Genomic DNA, 15,807 nt, shown 5'->3' with positions numbered 1-15,807 from the left:
AGTTAAGTTATCTGTACAGCTTTATAAAACGTGTATAGGCATGGGTGTGAGTTAAACAAGTTGGGGACCATCTTTAAATCATTGTGCTGCTCATAAAGCATGTAGAAATACTGCTTTTCATACAGTCTTCCGCTTAAATGAACTTTTGGTTCAATAGTTTGTGTAACGATTGCAAGTTGCGGCACCACAAATTGTTTAAGACTTAAGACCCTGTAAGAGTTGCAGTAGTGACATTCACTCTGTCAAAACAGATCAATCGGAAATTTACTGCCCAAAATGTAGAAATGTTTTTAAAGCACTGTTCGTGAATCAAACTTCAATTCCCTTCATGTATCTGACAAGAAAGCTTTGGAAAGTGTTCTCGGTGAGGAAAGCTTTAATGCGCTGATCCTGATCATGACTTATTTATTTATAATTTTATGTTGGATAGAAAGTTATTCAAACAATTAATTTGTCCAACAGCTGTAAATTACAAAACGCTTAGGAAGGCTTAAGTCGTTGGTTTGAAAAGACAGGACAATTGGCTGCATTGGCCTGATCTTTCTCATAATTACAGTACAGCTGATCGTTCGTACAGGAAATACTGGTGAGATTCTGGAATGAATTAAACATGTGCAGATAACATGAGTGACAAATACATTATTAGAGTAAGCCATGCGAGATTTGTAATGCCAAATAAGATAATAAATGTAAAATTAAAGCTGCAAGCAGCGTTATGAGGGCCCTCGCACCCCATCGCGTCGAGCTACGCCCAACACCTACAACCAGCACCTCCGATGTGATGTCACATTGATGAAATTCATGCATTCAACCACCAGCTAACATTTCATCTCATTCAATCATGATTATAGTTGTCCCACTAGGTGGCGCTCTAACCATTACTGACAAATGGCATAACAAACATTTCCGAGCTCGAGTCTCATCACGCCTGCGACCTTTGGGACATATTGGACATTTTGATTTTGAGTGACAGCAGATTACTGCTTTTTGGCGAGTGACTGAAACTCCACGTGCCGCCATGACCACCCCGTTTCCCTCAACGTAAAAACCTTCGCAATTTAACATCACAAAGGTCTTTAGATTCCACACACTGGAGATTGGTTCAATATGATGAAATCCCTTGGAGGAGTTCGTCAAAGAACGGTGCCTGAAAAGAGGGGAAAATGTCACAAAAATTACACATTAATTTTAAAATGGCTGACTTCCTGTTAGATTTGGGATATTGCTCCAAGAGACTTTTTTGTACATCTTGATATCTCCTATAAGCTTACCAGGTTTCAGACTCATACATAAAACACAGAGCTGGGGCTTATGTTTTGAAATTTTGTAGGGGGCGCTGTGGAGCCATTTTGCGCTATTCAATGAAAATGATCACATAACAACAAAGCCTTAAGCACAATGGAGGTGTGCGCCAAATTTCAAGCCTCTATAAACTTTCCAAGACCCTCAAAAGCCACTTCATCTTTCATGGTGAACAGCGTTGCCACCAGGGTGCGCCGTTCAGTTTAAAGTCACAATTTTTGCACTGAAACATCACGAGGGACTGATGTTGATATTCACCGCTTTTGAGGTGGCCACGATGAACCTGTGAAAATCAGTACAACAAAGTGTAAGCCATGACATTTCCTGTTCCCACTAGGTGGCGCTCTTCATATTCCTGACAATGGGCACATCAATCTGTTCAGGGCGGGTCTGACATCACGCCTGTAAAGTCTGGTACTGATCAGACTGGATTTCATTGAGTTATACTAATTTGTTTCTTCATGGCGAGACATCAAAGTTCGCCATGCTGCTGGGGTCACACCCTTTCGTGAAAACTCACAGTTTTCACTGTACCCCAAGACCAACTCCTTAAGGCTTTCCTGGAGAAATATGAGGCTGCAGATGTCACCCATCACAATACTGTACCCCAAAGTGTAAAACATGACATTTCCTGTTCCCACTAGGTGGCGCTGGCCCTTATGTCAAACATGGCACTTGAAATATGTTCAGGGGTGGAGCCTTATCATATGTGTGCTCTTTGGTCCAGATCGGAAAATGTATGACAGAATGAGAGGCAATAAGATTTTCATGGCGAGTCATCGAAATTCGCCATGGCGCCACGGCCTCATAGTATTGTGAAAACTCAAAAGCTCCGCAATTTAACATGGCACAAGGGTGTAGTTGACACTGACCAAATATGAAGGTTATGAAATCAAACCCCAAGGAGGAGTTCGCAAAAGTTCGAGGCATGGAAATGGCAAAATTAGAGCCAAAATGTCACCTTCTCTTCCAAATGGCGGACTTCCTGTTGGGTTTGCGTCAATGGGCCCACAGACTTTTTTGTTCGTCTTGGCATGATACACATGTGTGCCAAATTTCATACATGTAGCTCAAACGATGTGGTCGTAGGGCTGCATTTAACAAGGCATAGGTGGCGCTCTAGAGCCATTTCCCAGTGCTCATATATAAAACCATTAAAATACAAAATTTTTCACCAGACCTGGCATGTGTGCAAAATTTCATGAGTTTTTGAGCATGTTTAGGCCCTCAAAAAGGCCCTTGTTTCGCCTGAATAATAATAATAATAATAATAATAATAATAATAAGAAACGGAGCAGATACAATAGGGCCTTCGCACTCTCGGTGCTCGGGCCCTAATGAACACCTTTCAGCGCAGAGCGGGGATATAACAGAAGTGTGGTTAACCTTATACGTTACTAGTTTTATTTGATGGTTCCCTGTCGGGCTAAAGTGAAAAATTTTTTTTTGCATGCGACGAGTCGTCTGGAAATAATTTCTCATTGCTGATAGGTTGCTTGGCTACACCATCCCCACTTGCGCATGGATTGGCTTAGTGCTCTTGCCCCCCTCTAGTTCCTCATTGGCTTTTGGTAATGATAGTTCCCTGCCATCATTTGCCCATGCTGTTTTCAATAAATATTGTATGTGGTCTCTGGCTTTGGTGCTGATCATGTGAATCGTCGGGTTGAGAGGAGGAAGGTATCCCGATGAGCACATCAGATGATGGAATTTCCCCCAGAGACCACAACTGCTCGTCCACAACTGTCTCCCTCCGAAATTAGATAAGAGAGAAGCGCCAGGAGGTTACAGCCGGGAAGATGTTCTGCGCCAAGCTGAAAGAGCTGAAGATATCCGGAGAGTGTCCGTTCTCTGCCAGCGCCAAAAATAATGAGCTCGGAGACTTTGAGGAGCGCTCAACTGAGACGGCGGATTTATTGCCTGTTTCCAAGGACGTGCACGGAAAAACAGGTGAGGGTGTACCTCGAAAGAAGACAAGCAGAGCCAAAGTTAACCTGCATACACTTGGGGATAGCATCCGAAAACTGGCATGTCCCGAGGTGAGTTATAAATGCATTTCTTATTCACCTCATGTATCTTCTGCAGTGTTTTACTTAGACCTGTGAAAAAACACAACTATTACTGCATTTATCGCATCTATTTTTATTTATTTATTTATTTTTGCCTTAAAGCACAGACACCATGCCCCTGTGTCCGCTTGAGACAATGAAACAGATAAATCTTATGCTATAAATATTAGAGCCTCTGTAATTGACGTTTAAGTATTCCCAGACGCTGACCTTTAACTTGCTTTGGGCACTCTGTGATACAGTTTCAAAGGCTGCACACTGCCCTCCAACGAATGATGACACTATCAGATCACAGCAGGGACTCTGAAAGGTAACTGGTGTTTTTAATTTCAGCTGCCACCAACACATCAATAAAAACACTGCTCATCCTATCAGCTGCAGTCTGTGAATTATAGGTCTAGCCCACAACTTTCACCACAGCGTGTATTCCTCATGATAAAAATAGTGAGGGTGAGATGTGTGATTTGTTACAAAATATCTTCTGGCACTCTCACTACTAGACTGATACAAGGAGTTGTGACACAGACTCCGGCTGCTATGGATACCTGGAGAAAAAGAGAAAACCCTCCCAAATGAAGGGCACATTAGACTGCTATGGAAAATATCACATGCGCAGTGACATTAATGCGTAGTTTTCACAGTAGGGTCATGGTCTGATGAGGAGCTAAAACGATTAGTGTATTAACCAATTAGCTGAAAATTAATTTGGAACTATTTTTGGTGATGTTTTCCCTCATTTTTAATGCATGTGTACCGATTGTTACCTTGCCGCAGCCTCTCAAATGCAAGGTTTTGCAGTCTTTGTGGTCACATGTCATATATGTGGATATAGAAATATAAATATGGAAAAAAAAATCTTTGGCTGTTTGTTCAGACAAAAAAGCACATAGAAAAATGCCACCTAGGAAGTTATAGCAGACATTTTCCATTTTGTCTGGGATGTTACAGACAGATGAAAAGGAAAATCAATGGTTAAAATGATCTTGTGGACAATTCCAGCCAATGTCTGCTGTATCTCAGTGACTGTCTACTGAAAGTGTGTTTTTAATGTGTGTCTGACTTTGATATTTGTTGACTTTCCAGTCTAGCAATTTCCTGTTCACATCACCAGAGCTGTAGCAGTGAACCAGAGCATTTATTAGAGATGATGAACATTCATTCTGTCAAAACAGGTAAAGACAAATCGGAATCTTATTGGCCAAAACATGCTAATGTTTTAGGGGGGTTTTAAGCACTGATTGTGAATTAGATCCCTATCCTCTTCATGTATCTAACAGGAATCCCGATAGAAGCTTTGAAAATTGCTCTTGGTGAGGAGATTTTTAATATGTGTTACGAAGAGGACAGCCACATTTTGACGGTGGTGGGGGGAGCGCTCCACGACTTCCTCAACAGCTTCAATGTCTTGTTGAAACAGAGCAGCATGCTGCCCAACCCGGATAGACGAGATTGTGTAAACGAACCTTCGGTACTCTGCTTAGACAAAGATCCGGGCCTGCTTACTGTCTATTTCTTCAACCCTTGCACCACCACTGAGCTCTTTTTCCCAGGAGTCATCAAAGCTGCTGCCCGCCTGTTGTACAACACCACTGTGGATGTGGTGATGGACCTCCAACATGGCAGAGACACCATCTTGCAATCCAGTCCACAGCCCAGCCTCCTGTACACAGTTGTAGTTAAAGATACAAAAAATCTGAGCCCCAGTCCGTTGCGGGCTACCTCAGCTGGGACCCTTCCTACCTCTCTCTTTTCCACTATCTTCCCTTTCCATCTGATACTTGACCAGGATCTGGTTCTGGTGCAAGTAGGACACGGGCTCAGGAAAAGACTGATCAGGAAGGATGGACTCAGACGGTTTAGTACCTTCCAAGACCACTTCTCTATTGTGTCCCCCCAGATCAAATGTACCTTTCAGGGTATCCTCACTATGCTAAATGCACAGTTTATCATTCGGATAAAGCATGGAGTTGCCACCACAGATAACACAGGAAAGGTACGTTGATACATCTGTGAAATTCCTTGAAAAGTGACTAGAGAGACTAGAGAGGCTGAAAACATTTTCCCATCATCACCTACATGTTTAAGGAACTTGGGTAGAAGAGGGGGAAAATGGGCTGCTTATAAGCATCGTAGCTTATTAGTGGTGTACTTGGGTGCACTCGGCCTGAGGTAGAGATCAACATTATACCCCCAGTGGCGATCAGAAGGAAATGTCAAACCATTTTATCCATCAAAGCCACAGCCATGCTCATGCTATTTTTGTAAGGGTGCACAGCCATCAGTTGCAATGAGAGGTACTGGCGAGTAAATGTTGCATGCTATAATGAAACTTATTCAAAGATGCTTCCACTTAATACCATGTGGCACTTGTCCTCCAGTGGTAGATTTACAGCTAGTGAACAGGGTCCAATTAAAACAGGTAGAAATCAGCAAATGGGCGAGCCAGCAAGTTTCACAGTCTCTTGCATCTTGGGTCAGCAATTTGATACTTATATTCCAGTCAGCAGAGATAGCACATTAACATAACTTGAATTATCTGATACGTTAAAAAAAGGAAAAACGGCCCACTCCTATGGCTCCACAAATCAAATTTTCATGTTCATTTATTCTAACAAATATTTAATAATTTATAGTAGAGAGCAGAGGTGTGGACTCGAGTCACATGACTTGGACTCGAGTCAGACTCGAGTCATTAATTTTATGACTTTAGACTTGACTTGAAAAAATGTTCTAAGACTTGTGACTTGACTTGGACTTTTACACCAATGACTTGGGACTTGAATTGGACTTGAACCGGTTTACTTGAAAAGACTTGATATTTCACCCCAAATATAAAATTTAACACGCATATTATATAGAGATTGAAAATGTGACGTCATTCACGGGTAGAACCGCAAAGGATTCTGGGAACTCGTGGCAAGAAGTACTAGCGCACGCAGGCTTTCAATTAAAATCAGTTACACAGAGATAAAAAGAAACACAAAAATGTCAAGAAGCTGTTGTATTATTAACTGCAATAGCCGGTCGCATGACAGCCACGGGAAGCCGACGGGTAAAGAGATCGGTTGTTATCGGATTACGACATTTAAGAGAAATTGTTCGAGCCATGTTTCCGAAGTGACAAACAGGCGACGGATGGCCTGGATTGCAGCCATTCAAAGATCAAATATAACGTCCCAGAACACTCCAGCTCACAGGTTAGTCTGCTCCAAGCATTTCCACAAAGGTCAGTCTGCTGTTGTAGTTAATACGTCATTTTCATAACATAATTAGTGATATAGGTTACAAGCAAGTCTGGCGCTGAACAGAAATTGTCGTGCTATGCTCCTTTGTTTATTGTGCATAAATAGTGAATTATCCTGACACAATATTGCGTTTCGCTTCTGTTATTATGGTACATTGACAAAAACATATACTTTTATTCACAGGATAAAACAGGTTTTTTGTATCACTAATTGCCCAGTACGATTACAGCATACAGTATTATTGTCACTGCTACATTTCTGTGATGCTACCAGAAATTATTTCCACTACTAATTAATTACCGTTGAGCTCAAAGGTCCTATTAATAAACGGTTAAAGAATGTGTATTTATGAAGACGATTTGTGAGACTGGTAAACTTATGATACGTACGATGGTCTTTCGTTCTACACGGTGCGTTTCAAGGTCCTGCACCCATCCGGCGGTAAACTGTACCTGGGCTTGTTGCAGTGACCGGAAGTTACTAAACTTCATGAGTGTATGCACTCACTCCAAGAACCGTATGCTTATAAATATGCATATAAATATGAGATAGCTGACTTCATCTAACTAGCAAATGTTTTCCAGGCTACGTTGGTGATGCAGTTTTTTTTAATGTGTATGATATTTTTGTCATGCGATTTTAAAGCCGGTCCTACAACCGCATCCAAGAATAACATGCAGCTTATCTCAGAACTGTCGGTGAAAATTATTCTTGGAGCTAGGTTTAATTGAGCTGCATTCTAAAGAGGTGCAATTTCACAATTTGTGTATATTTTCTAAGTTCACTATTTTGTCATGTGTTGAGAAAAACACAGATTTAAAAATTACATGGTCTAATATTTACATTTAGCATAACTGCAACATTATTTTTTCGTTTTTTTTTTAAAGACTCGAAAGGACTTGAAATTCAAAGTTTCAGACTTGTGACTTGACTCGGACTTTTACACCAGTGACTTGAGACTCGACTCTGACTTGCCTGACATTACTTGAGACTTGACTTGAGACTTGAGGATAAAGACTTGAGACTTACTTGAGACTTGCAAAACAATGACTTGGTCCCACCTCTGGTAGAGAGAATATAAACATGAGAAATCAAAAGCATTCAGTGTCATTGTTGCGAAAGCTGTCTGTCTATGAAAAATAAAGAATAAGCTGTCAAAAATGTTAGCTATTTTCAGACAAAATGAATGAAATCGGAAAATTGTTGAGAAGACGATGTCAGATCTCTTCAAAGGCAAACAAACAAAAACACACAAACCAAAGGCTTGCAACGGTTTTTATTTAAACAACCCACATTTTTATCTCTTGAAGTCTTGACTGTGAGACAGATTGACCAATTGACCGGCTTACATTCCCTACATAAATAAATCTTTCAGCTTTGTTTAAAACTGTGGCTGATTGCAGCTGTATGCAGCTGTCATTTTATTTTACTGGAATATTTACATCTCTTGAGGGAATTAATTGTGTATACATTTGAAAAAACTGCTTCCATGGATAAAAACACCCCCCACAGCGCATATATATATATATATATATATATATATATATATATATATATATATATATATATATATATATATATATATATATATATATATATATATATATATGTATGTATGTACTTTTTTTTAAAAAGAAAAAAAGGCATCCTACAGTACAAATGCACAGAATATTTGAGCTGTAAGGATCTCATAGCTTTTAATAACAATTTTGTTAAAAATTTCTAAATGTTTCTCATCATTTTCCTTTTCCTTTTAGCACATGGACCTTAAAGGTCAGATGATTTACGTTTCAGAGTCAAACGCCATCTTGTTCTTGGGATCGCCATGCGTGGACAAGCTGGAGGAGCTGACAGGTCGCGGCCTCTATCTGTCAGACATCCCTATTCATAACGCTCTCCGTGATGTAGTCCTGGTTGGCGAGCAGGCCAAAGCACAGGATGGTTTGAAGAAGCGGTTGGGGAAGGCCAAGGCAGCCTTGGAGCATGCACATCAAGCTCTGGAGGAGGAAAAGAAGAAAACAGTGGATCTCCTCTTCTCGATCTTTCCCGGCACTGTGGCACAGCAGCTGTGGCAGGGTGAAACCGTCCAAGCCAAGAAGTTTGACCATGTTACGATGCTCTTCTCTGATATTGTGGGCTTCACGGCTGTTTGCTCAATCTGTACGCCCATGCAAGTGATCACCATGCTCAATGAGCTATACACCAGGTTTGACCACCAATGTGGAGAGCTTGATGTGTATAAGGTAGGTTAATATATATTGCTGAGCTCAGCTTTTTTTTTTTTTTTTTTTTTTTTTTTTTTACAGTGAACATTCACACATGCTTTCATGTCTACACTGCACAAATGTTGGGAAACCACTCAGGTGTTAACAATGCTGGATCATTGTCAAGCTTTCAAATTTGTTATGGAACAGTAAGTGACATGGTACAACATTAAGCAAGACTCAACATCAAGATTGAACATCCTAGGATTTTTGCAGTTTATTAGAAAGTCATTTTGCTGGCAAAAATTTCAGACTTATAGATAGGTGACTTCTTTCTTTATGAATAGCCACAACAACAATCGTTATTTTATTAATACATTTGTTGGTTCATTAATTTTTATGTAAGTACACTCGATCTTGCTAGGAATGTAAGTGTGCAAGTCAGTTGTAAGTACTCCGTTTCTGTCTTTTGTAAATCATTAAAATCCTTTTCTTAACTCCCACGTAAATTAAGGTGGACATTACCTGTGTGTCCCGCATGACCACACAGCCGTGCCTGCAGCTTGAATAACTTAGATATAATTATACACTAAAATAATATACACATACTATACACACAAAACTCATGGACAAAGAACTGCCCCTGTAACCCATTTGGTAGAAGAAGAGCCTGCTGAAGCTCTTTCTGCAACATCCCGGGCCACCAGGACAAGTATAATATACATACATTTATATATAAATATATGTGTATATATATATATATGAATAGGAGGTTACAAATGCATTAAATGCTTTCACAACATTTTGAACAAAGTAATACCATTTTGTGTACAAAGGACTGTAACTCAACCAGCTAGCCAAGTGTCTTGCATAGGCTGCTAATCTGCAGGGAGGCTGGATAATGTAATCAAACTGTCGTGGAAGCATAACAGAGAGAGGAGCGCGTTTGACAAATATCTCGTAAAACGCTAGGAAGTCAGAGGTTCCTTGAGGACCCTGTTTCCACTCCACATGTGTGAGCCTAAAAATAGTTTTACTTTGTTCCAGCCACATAGCAGCTGAGTGCTCTCCAGTTCAGATTTGCACAGAATAGAAGAAGAAAGGGGAAAAAAGATGGACTTTTTAATAAAGTACTACAGTATTACAGTTTAAGTTTTATTACACTTACTTGTCTTCTGCTGCACGATGGAGGCAAATTGTTGCAGACTGTTTGGTGAATATCCACTTTACATTTATCACTCTGTCTAAGGTTCGTTCCCTTCATGTCAAATGTATTCTTAACAGTTAAATATCATAGTCTCAGATTAAAAAAACACATAGGGTCCATATTTTCATGTGATCACACCAGCCACAACATCATTGACCAAGCTTCAAGAATATCACATTTATATATCAGATGAAGATAGCTCATATTGGAAGACTTACTAATGCTTTGGAAATGAAAATAAAGGACTGATGAGTAAAGTAAGGGTGGGCTACTTCTGCTACGTCTAACCCATTGTTCATGCGTCAGACCACACACATCTTTAAAGTTTAAAACTACACACCTAAACACATTCACAGCTATCACATAACTATTGCTTTAACAAAACGTGCCTGCTTACACATAGATAAACACACACGCACACACGCGCGCGTGCACACACACACACACACACACACACACACACTGCTACTGCTACAATATTAATATGCACCAATGTCGCGGCTCATAGCTTAAACGTGGTGTGCCACTTTAAATGCAGCAATAAAGCCCTTGACATTGAGTAGGAGAAGACATAAAAAGCTCCTGAAACAATGTATGCCGTTTTATATTTGTCTTTGTAGAAATAATTTTAACAATCTTCCGCTTTATTCAGGTGGAGACCATTGGTGATGCATACTGTGTAGCTGGTGGCTTGCACAGGGAGAGTGACACTCATGCTGTTCAAATTGCACTCATGGCTTTAAAGATGATGGAGCTTTCAAATGGAGTTATGACGCCAACGGGAGAACCAATACAGGTGAGGGCCAAGCACTAATTACTGTACAATTCTTTATTCAGTCAGATTATGTAACTTCCAACAGTGTCCGAGTGTTTTTATTTGGAGAGTTTTAAGAACAAGAAAAAGAGAACTATCACTACATTGTTGTTGTTACAAAATGTTGTTTATTATAATTTGAATATAAAGCAGATAATGATTTCACACAATAAGTAACGCTTTAATGGCTTCCTGCACTTTAAACTGTTGTCACTATTATTGGTGGCTTTCCAGTTATTGTCCTTATCTGCAGAGAACTTGGCACAATTAACGAACGATGACGTTGACAGCCACTACTGTCACTGTATCAGTGAGTCAGACAATTTTGGGGTTTTTTCAACATGAGTCTAACCTATCAAAACAAGAATGTGAATCACAAAAGCAGAGTGTAACATCTTTAATAATTAGGTGACACTATCTAATCAGAGTACAAATCATAATGTTTCACCAACATCTGACTCAGGATGATTTAATTGTGTGTCTCTGTGTCTCTCTTGACTGCTGGTTGCTCTTAGTAGCAGTTCACACAAAACTTATCTTCTGTTAAGAAATGCTGATTCACGCACTCTACAGAAGAAGTTTATGTATGAAGCTAGCTTGATTTCTATAACAGAGAAGTGTATTCAGAGTAATGTATTTCTATATAGTGTGTAAATGCATTATTAATTTAATAGCCTCACATTTCAGCTATTTGGTTGCATATTAAATTATGAAAGAATTAACTGTGAATTATTCATCCTTAACTGATTAGCTCTATTGACCTTGAACTAAAAACCTAAATAGATACATATCTTGATCGAATGGCATTGATTCAAGATTCATTCTGCATTAATTTATGTATTAAATGTCAGAAATAAAATAAGTTAAACATTACTTAATTTGTACTCTTCATAAGATGTTACAAACTGCGCAGCACATTACAGCACAGAATTTATTACACAGAAAGAATTGTATTCATAAAAGTGAACTGTCTTAGATATTTGACTAAATACTCTGATATGTAATCATGCATGTCTGATGATGATAAAACTATGTGGTGTTTTTGCCTTAAAAAGTCCTAATTGGCCTAACAGCTGTCAGAATCAGCCAAACCAAATATGTGCAAAGTCATGTCATTAACTTCCACGAATGCCAGAAATGCCATTCTGGATGTTTCCTCAGTGGTTACTTGGGAAGGTTTTCATCCCTCTGAAAACACCAAAACGTTATTCTGTAGCAAAATTATACCCATACAATATTGAGAAAATGTTATGCTGAGGAATTAGATTTTGTTTCTAATATATGAAAATATAAAAAAAAATTAAAAAATTAAAAAATAAATAAAAAAATTATATATATATATATATATATATATATATATATATATATATATATATATATATATATATATATATATATATATATATATATATACATACACACACACACACCAATATTTGTAAATCTCACTTTTCCCAAAATTAAAATTACATCGGTTTCTTGGCAGGTCTCTGCATTTGTTACTGTATTCAGATGTTACTTTCACCATAGGTGATGAGTATAGCAGCATGAGAATGAAGGCAGGAATGGGTGTCATCGTGCACACGACTGCGTGCATGTGTAAGGCAAGACAAGCTGAAACTTGAACTAAAACATCTCATTTTCTTCCTAGATGCGTATCGGCCTCCACACCGGTTCAGTACTTGCTGGTGTAGTTGGGGTTAAGATGCCTCGCTACTGCCTTTTTGGGAACAATGTCACATTGGCCAACAAGTTTGAATCATGCAGCCAACCTAGAAAAATCAACATCAGCCCCACAACCCACAGGTGATATAACTCTGCAACTTGGGAACAAGAAAAGTAGCTCATAGTCACATGTCACTGTCTCAAAACATATAATCTGAAAAGCTTTGCAGGTTCAAGTTAGTCCATCCCAAAAGGAGATATAATCTCCCATTGAAAATGCTACCCTTTAACTGCTTGAAGTGTCCTGTTTATCATCCAGACAGTTCTGCTGTGACTTATCTACATTGTCAGGTAACACAATGACAATTACCCCCTACAGACAGACCCACAAATAAAAAGACTGACTTGCTACCTAGCTGGCAGCTCTTACGGGGCCACGCTGCTACTTATAGACTTATGAAAGGTGACCACTGCCTCATTTTTATGAGACAGACTGACCAATCAGAGCAGACTAGCTATTACTGGAACTAAAGAAAAGCCTTTCAGAACAGAACAATAACTGTTCAAAGTAAACCTATTCAGGCAGAACCCCCCAAATAAAATTGCATACCTCTCTTTCTGCACAGTATAATTTGTTTCCACAAGTGGTTGTTGCAGATAACAAAAAACCCAAAGTGCTCTTGACAGGAAACTTAACATTTGGATGAGCACTGTGTTTCCTCTTGTGTCAAATAATTCGCCACGTTGTTTTGAGATCCATCTTTTATCTGTGCGCTCTTTGTCCCAGATTGCTGAAGGGTCGCCCAGAGTTCGTGTTTGTTCCCAGGAGCAGACAGGAGCTTCCGGCCAACTTTCCAGACGACATCCCTGGAGTTTGTTACTTTTTAGAGACGTCTGTCAAAACTTCAAAACTGAATATGAAATGAAGTCATGTGACAGATCCCAAAAACGTTAGCTATGGAGTAATATAAACCTATCTAGTGAACACAGTGCAACAACCTTGTATATCTTGGTTTTGGTTGAGTTGATGTCGATGATAGTGTCTTCGAGTCAAACTCTTGCAGTTGCTTAATTACAGAGATGTCAGTTTACTGTCAAACATGAGTCTTGTCTCTGTACAATTATCCATTTGTACAGTTGTTGTAGAAACTTACTTCATCTTTCTTCCAGAATGAGTCATCTGCGCAAACTGATATGATATAAAAGTAGCTTTCATTTCTAGCTCCTGCCAGAGATATAGAAGTGCTGTCAAGAGAGGACTTTGGGACTGTTGTTCTAAGACTGTTGTCTGTAAAAAATAGTATAAAATGTATAGTAAATGCACCAAAAAGCATACAAATTTTTAAAAAGAGTCATTAAAGTTTTTAATCTTGTAAAATGTGGCTATGTTACAAAAATACATTTTTGATATGATGACCTGTAAATGTCTGACTGCCCAGACTAGGTACCTGGTAAAGCAATGTGTCCTAGAATTACATACAAATAATAAAATAAATAAATAAATAAAAATACATTCTTTAATAACATATAACACAAACAATTAAACTATATTAAGAGTTTAGGATTAAACCTTTGAACCAATGAAGCAATGCCGAGCAGATCAAGGTGCCTTATGCAAGCTCTACAGGCAGGATCATATGTTGGTTTACAAACAAATGCTTTTATTTATTTATGTTTATTTTTTAATAAAACACAACCAATAATTTCTTTCTGAGTCAGACAAAAAACATATACACTGTTTTTTAGGTGTGTTGTGTAACATAAAGCATTCCTAACTCTCAGTATCTTAACATACGTAATGTTTGTGCATACTTTTAGTCTTTTTCCACACCTCACATTTATACTATATTTATTACATGAGTTTCATCGCACTCCTTTGCTACAGAGGGAATATGACACGGCCAGAGTACAATGAATGTCACTCATAATGATGTGCTTTAACCATTATTGTAATGTAATCAAAGTGCAATAAATATTGACAAACAGTTTTAAATGAATGACTCTGTAGCACATTGCATTGTATGAATAATTGTCATCTTAAGTTATTGACATATATATGATGCAGTACATGCATTGAAAAGTAACTAGAGGCATTTACTCAATTACTTCTTTTCTGTATCATTTCAGGCACTTTTATTTTACTTGAGTGTTTTTAGTTTAAATTTCAGAGTAGAATAATTCCCTTTTTACTCCAGTACATTTATATGATAACTTCACAAAAATTAATTCCAAGGCAGAAACACATATGAGCTTCCTAAATTTGGGATTACAAAAACTATTTCTTACAATTCAGATTCATGCTCATTTAAATATTGGAATTGTGAAATTGTTGGCTAATATGTATGTTTTGTACGTTGTCTGATAGCTGATACTTATACCGCTGATTTTTGTTTATTTTTTATGTTGCTATTAATCCCTGTTGTGTAAACAAAGAAATTATTATAATAAATAACTATTAAAGTATTTCAGTGTATTATCATACTGTCTTGAAAGAGAATACATTTTGTTCTATTACTGACCAAACTGCATGTAGGCGCTGCATTGATAAATAAAAAAGAAATCCAACCAATGCCATTGGTGTCCTGCTAGTTCCAGTGTTGGGTTGATAAATCGCTGAATCACACCTTAATGAAATATAATGACTTTATCAGACCAATAGCATATAACATTTTTAAACTTCATGTGACCAGCTACAGCATTAAAAAGCTGTATGGAGAGCAACAAAAATGTTAGGTGCACATGTAAAGTGAGGATCATTTTAAAAATAAGACCATGAAAGAAATGAATCTGGATCTGTGTGTAGCTGCAGAAAGAATGAACACAATCCTGATGTGTGCTAGACAGGTTAAAATACTAACACCTTTATAAAATACAGAGTTATTAGGAAGTATTTTGCTATAGGCAACACTTACTATTCTTAATCTTAATATTAATTATGTTAATATTTCGTTACTTATAGCCTTTGTTTAGTAGAAACATAAATGCATGACCTTTATTTTGAAAAAGAAAAGTAGGTCTGTTTTAAATATATTTATATATAGTTGTGGTTCCAGGTGTATCACCTGGGTACTTCTACCCTTAATATCAATAATAAAGCCTGTTACCCCGCATACTTTTTCAAAATGATGATTTTAGGTAAGTTTAAATGAAAAACTGTCAACATGTTTATCAGAATATATTATCAGGGCATTACAGCTGAACGCTCTTAGCAGAAACTATGTACGGAGAGTGCAGGTTGACCAGCATCACTTGGGCAACAGCAGCTTCTTTGCCATTGGTCAAAGTCTGCTTACGTAACGCC

At 38.2% G+C, this 15,807-nt stretch overlaps 1 protein-coding gene across 1 annotated transcript; it reads left to right on the top strand.

Moving 5' to 3' along the window:
- The first annotated feature begins 2,891 nt into the window (after positions 1 to 2,891).
- On the top strand, positions 2,892 to 15,036 carry gucy1a1 (guanylate cyclase 1 soluble subunit alpha 1). Its single transcript, XM_080879638.1, has 8 exons — positions 2,892 to 3,341; positions 3,614 to 3,681; positions 4,455 to 4,543; positions 4,649 to 5,364; positions 8,374 to 8,859; positions 10,680 to 10,823; positions 12,493 to 12,647; positions 13,294 to 15,036. Exons 1-8 carry the CDS (start codon positions 3,102 to 3,104, stop codon positions 13,430 to 13,432), a joined length of 2,037 nt encoding a protein of 678 aa, XP_080735764.1. The 5' UTR covers positions 2,892 to 3,101; the 3' UTR covers positions 13,433 to 15,036.
- The last annotated feature ends 771 nt before the right edge of the window (positions 15,037 to 15,807 follow it).

The sequence above is a fragment of the Rhamphochromis sp. 'chilingali' genome, assembly GCF_963969265.1.
Source record: "Rhamphochromis sp. 'chilingali' genome assembly, chromosome: 4".
Lineage (NCBI taxonomy): Eukaryota > Metazoa > Chordata > Actinopteri > Cichliformes > Cichlidae > Rhamphochromis > Rhamphochromis sp. 'chilingali'.
The sequence above is the reverse complement of the archived record's forward strand: the minus strand, read 5'-3'. Positions and strand labels throughout refer to the sequence as shown.

Excerpts from the sequence above, each read along its gene's own strand:
- gucy1a1 (XM_080879638.1), top strand. The coding sequence starts at position 3,102 with ATGTTCTGCGCCAAGCTGAAAGAGCTGAAGATATCCGGAGAGTGTCCG. Across the intron at positions 3,342-3,613 it reads GAAAACTGGCATGTCCCGAG|TTTCAAAGGCTGCACACTGC; the intron begins GTGAGTTATAAA and ends TCTGTGATACAG. Across the intron at positions 10,824-12,492 it reads CAACGGGAGAACCAATACAG|ATGCGTATCGGCCTCCACAC; the intron begins GTGAGGGCCAAG and ends TTTTCTTCCTAG.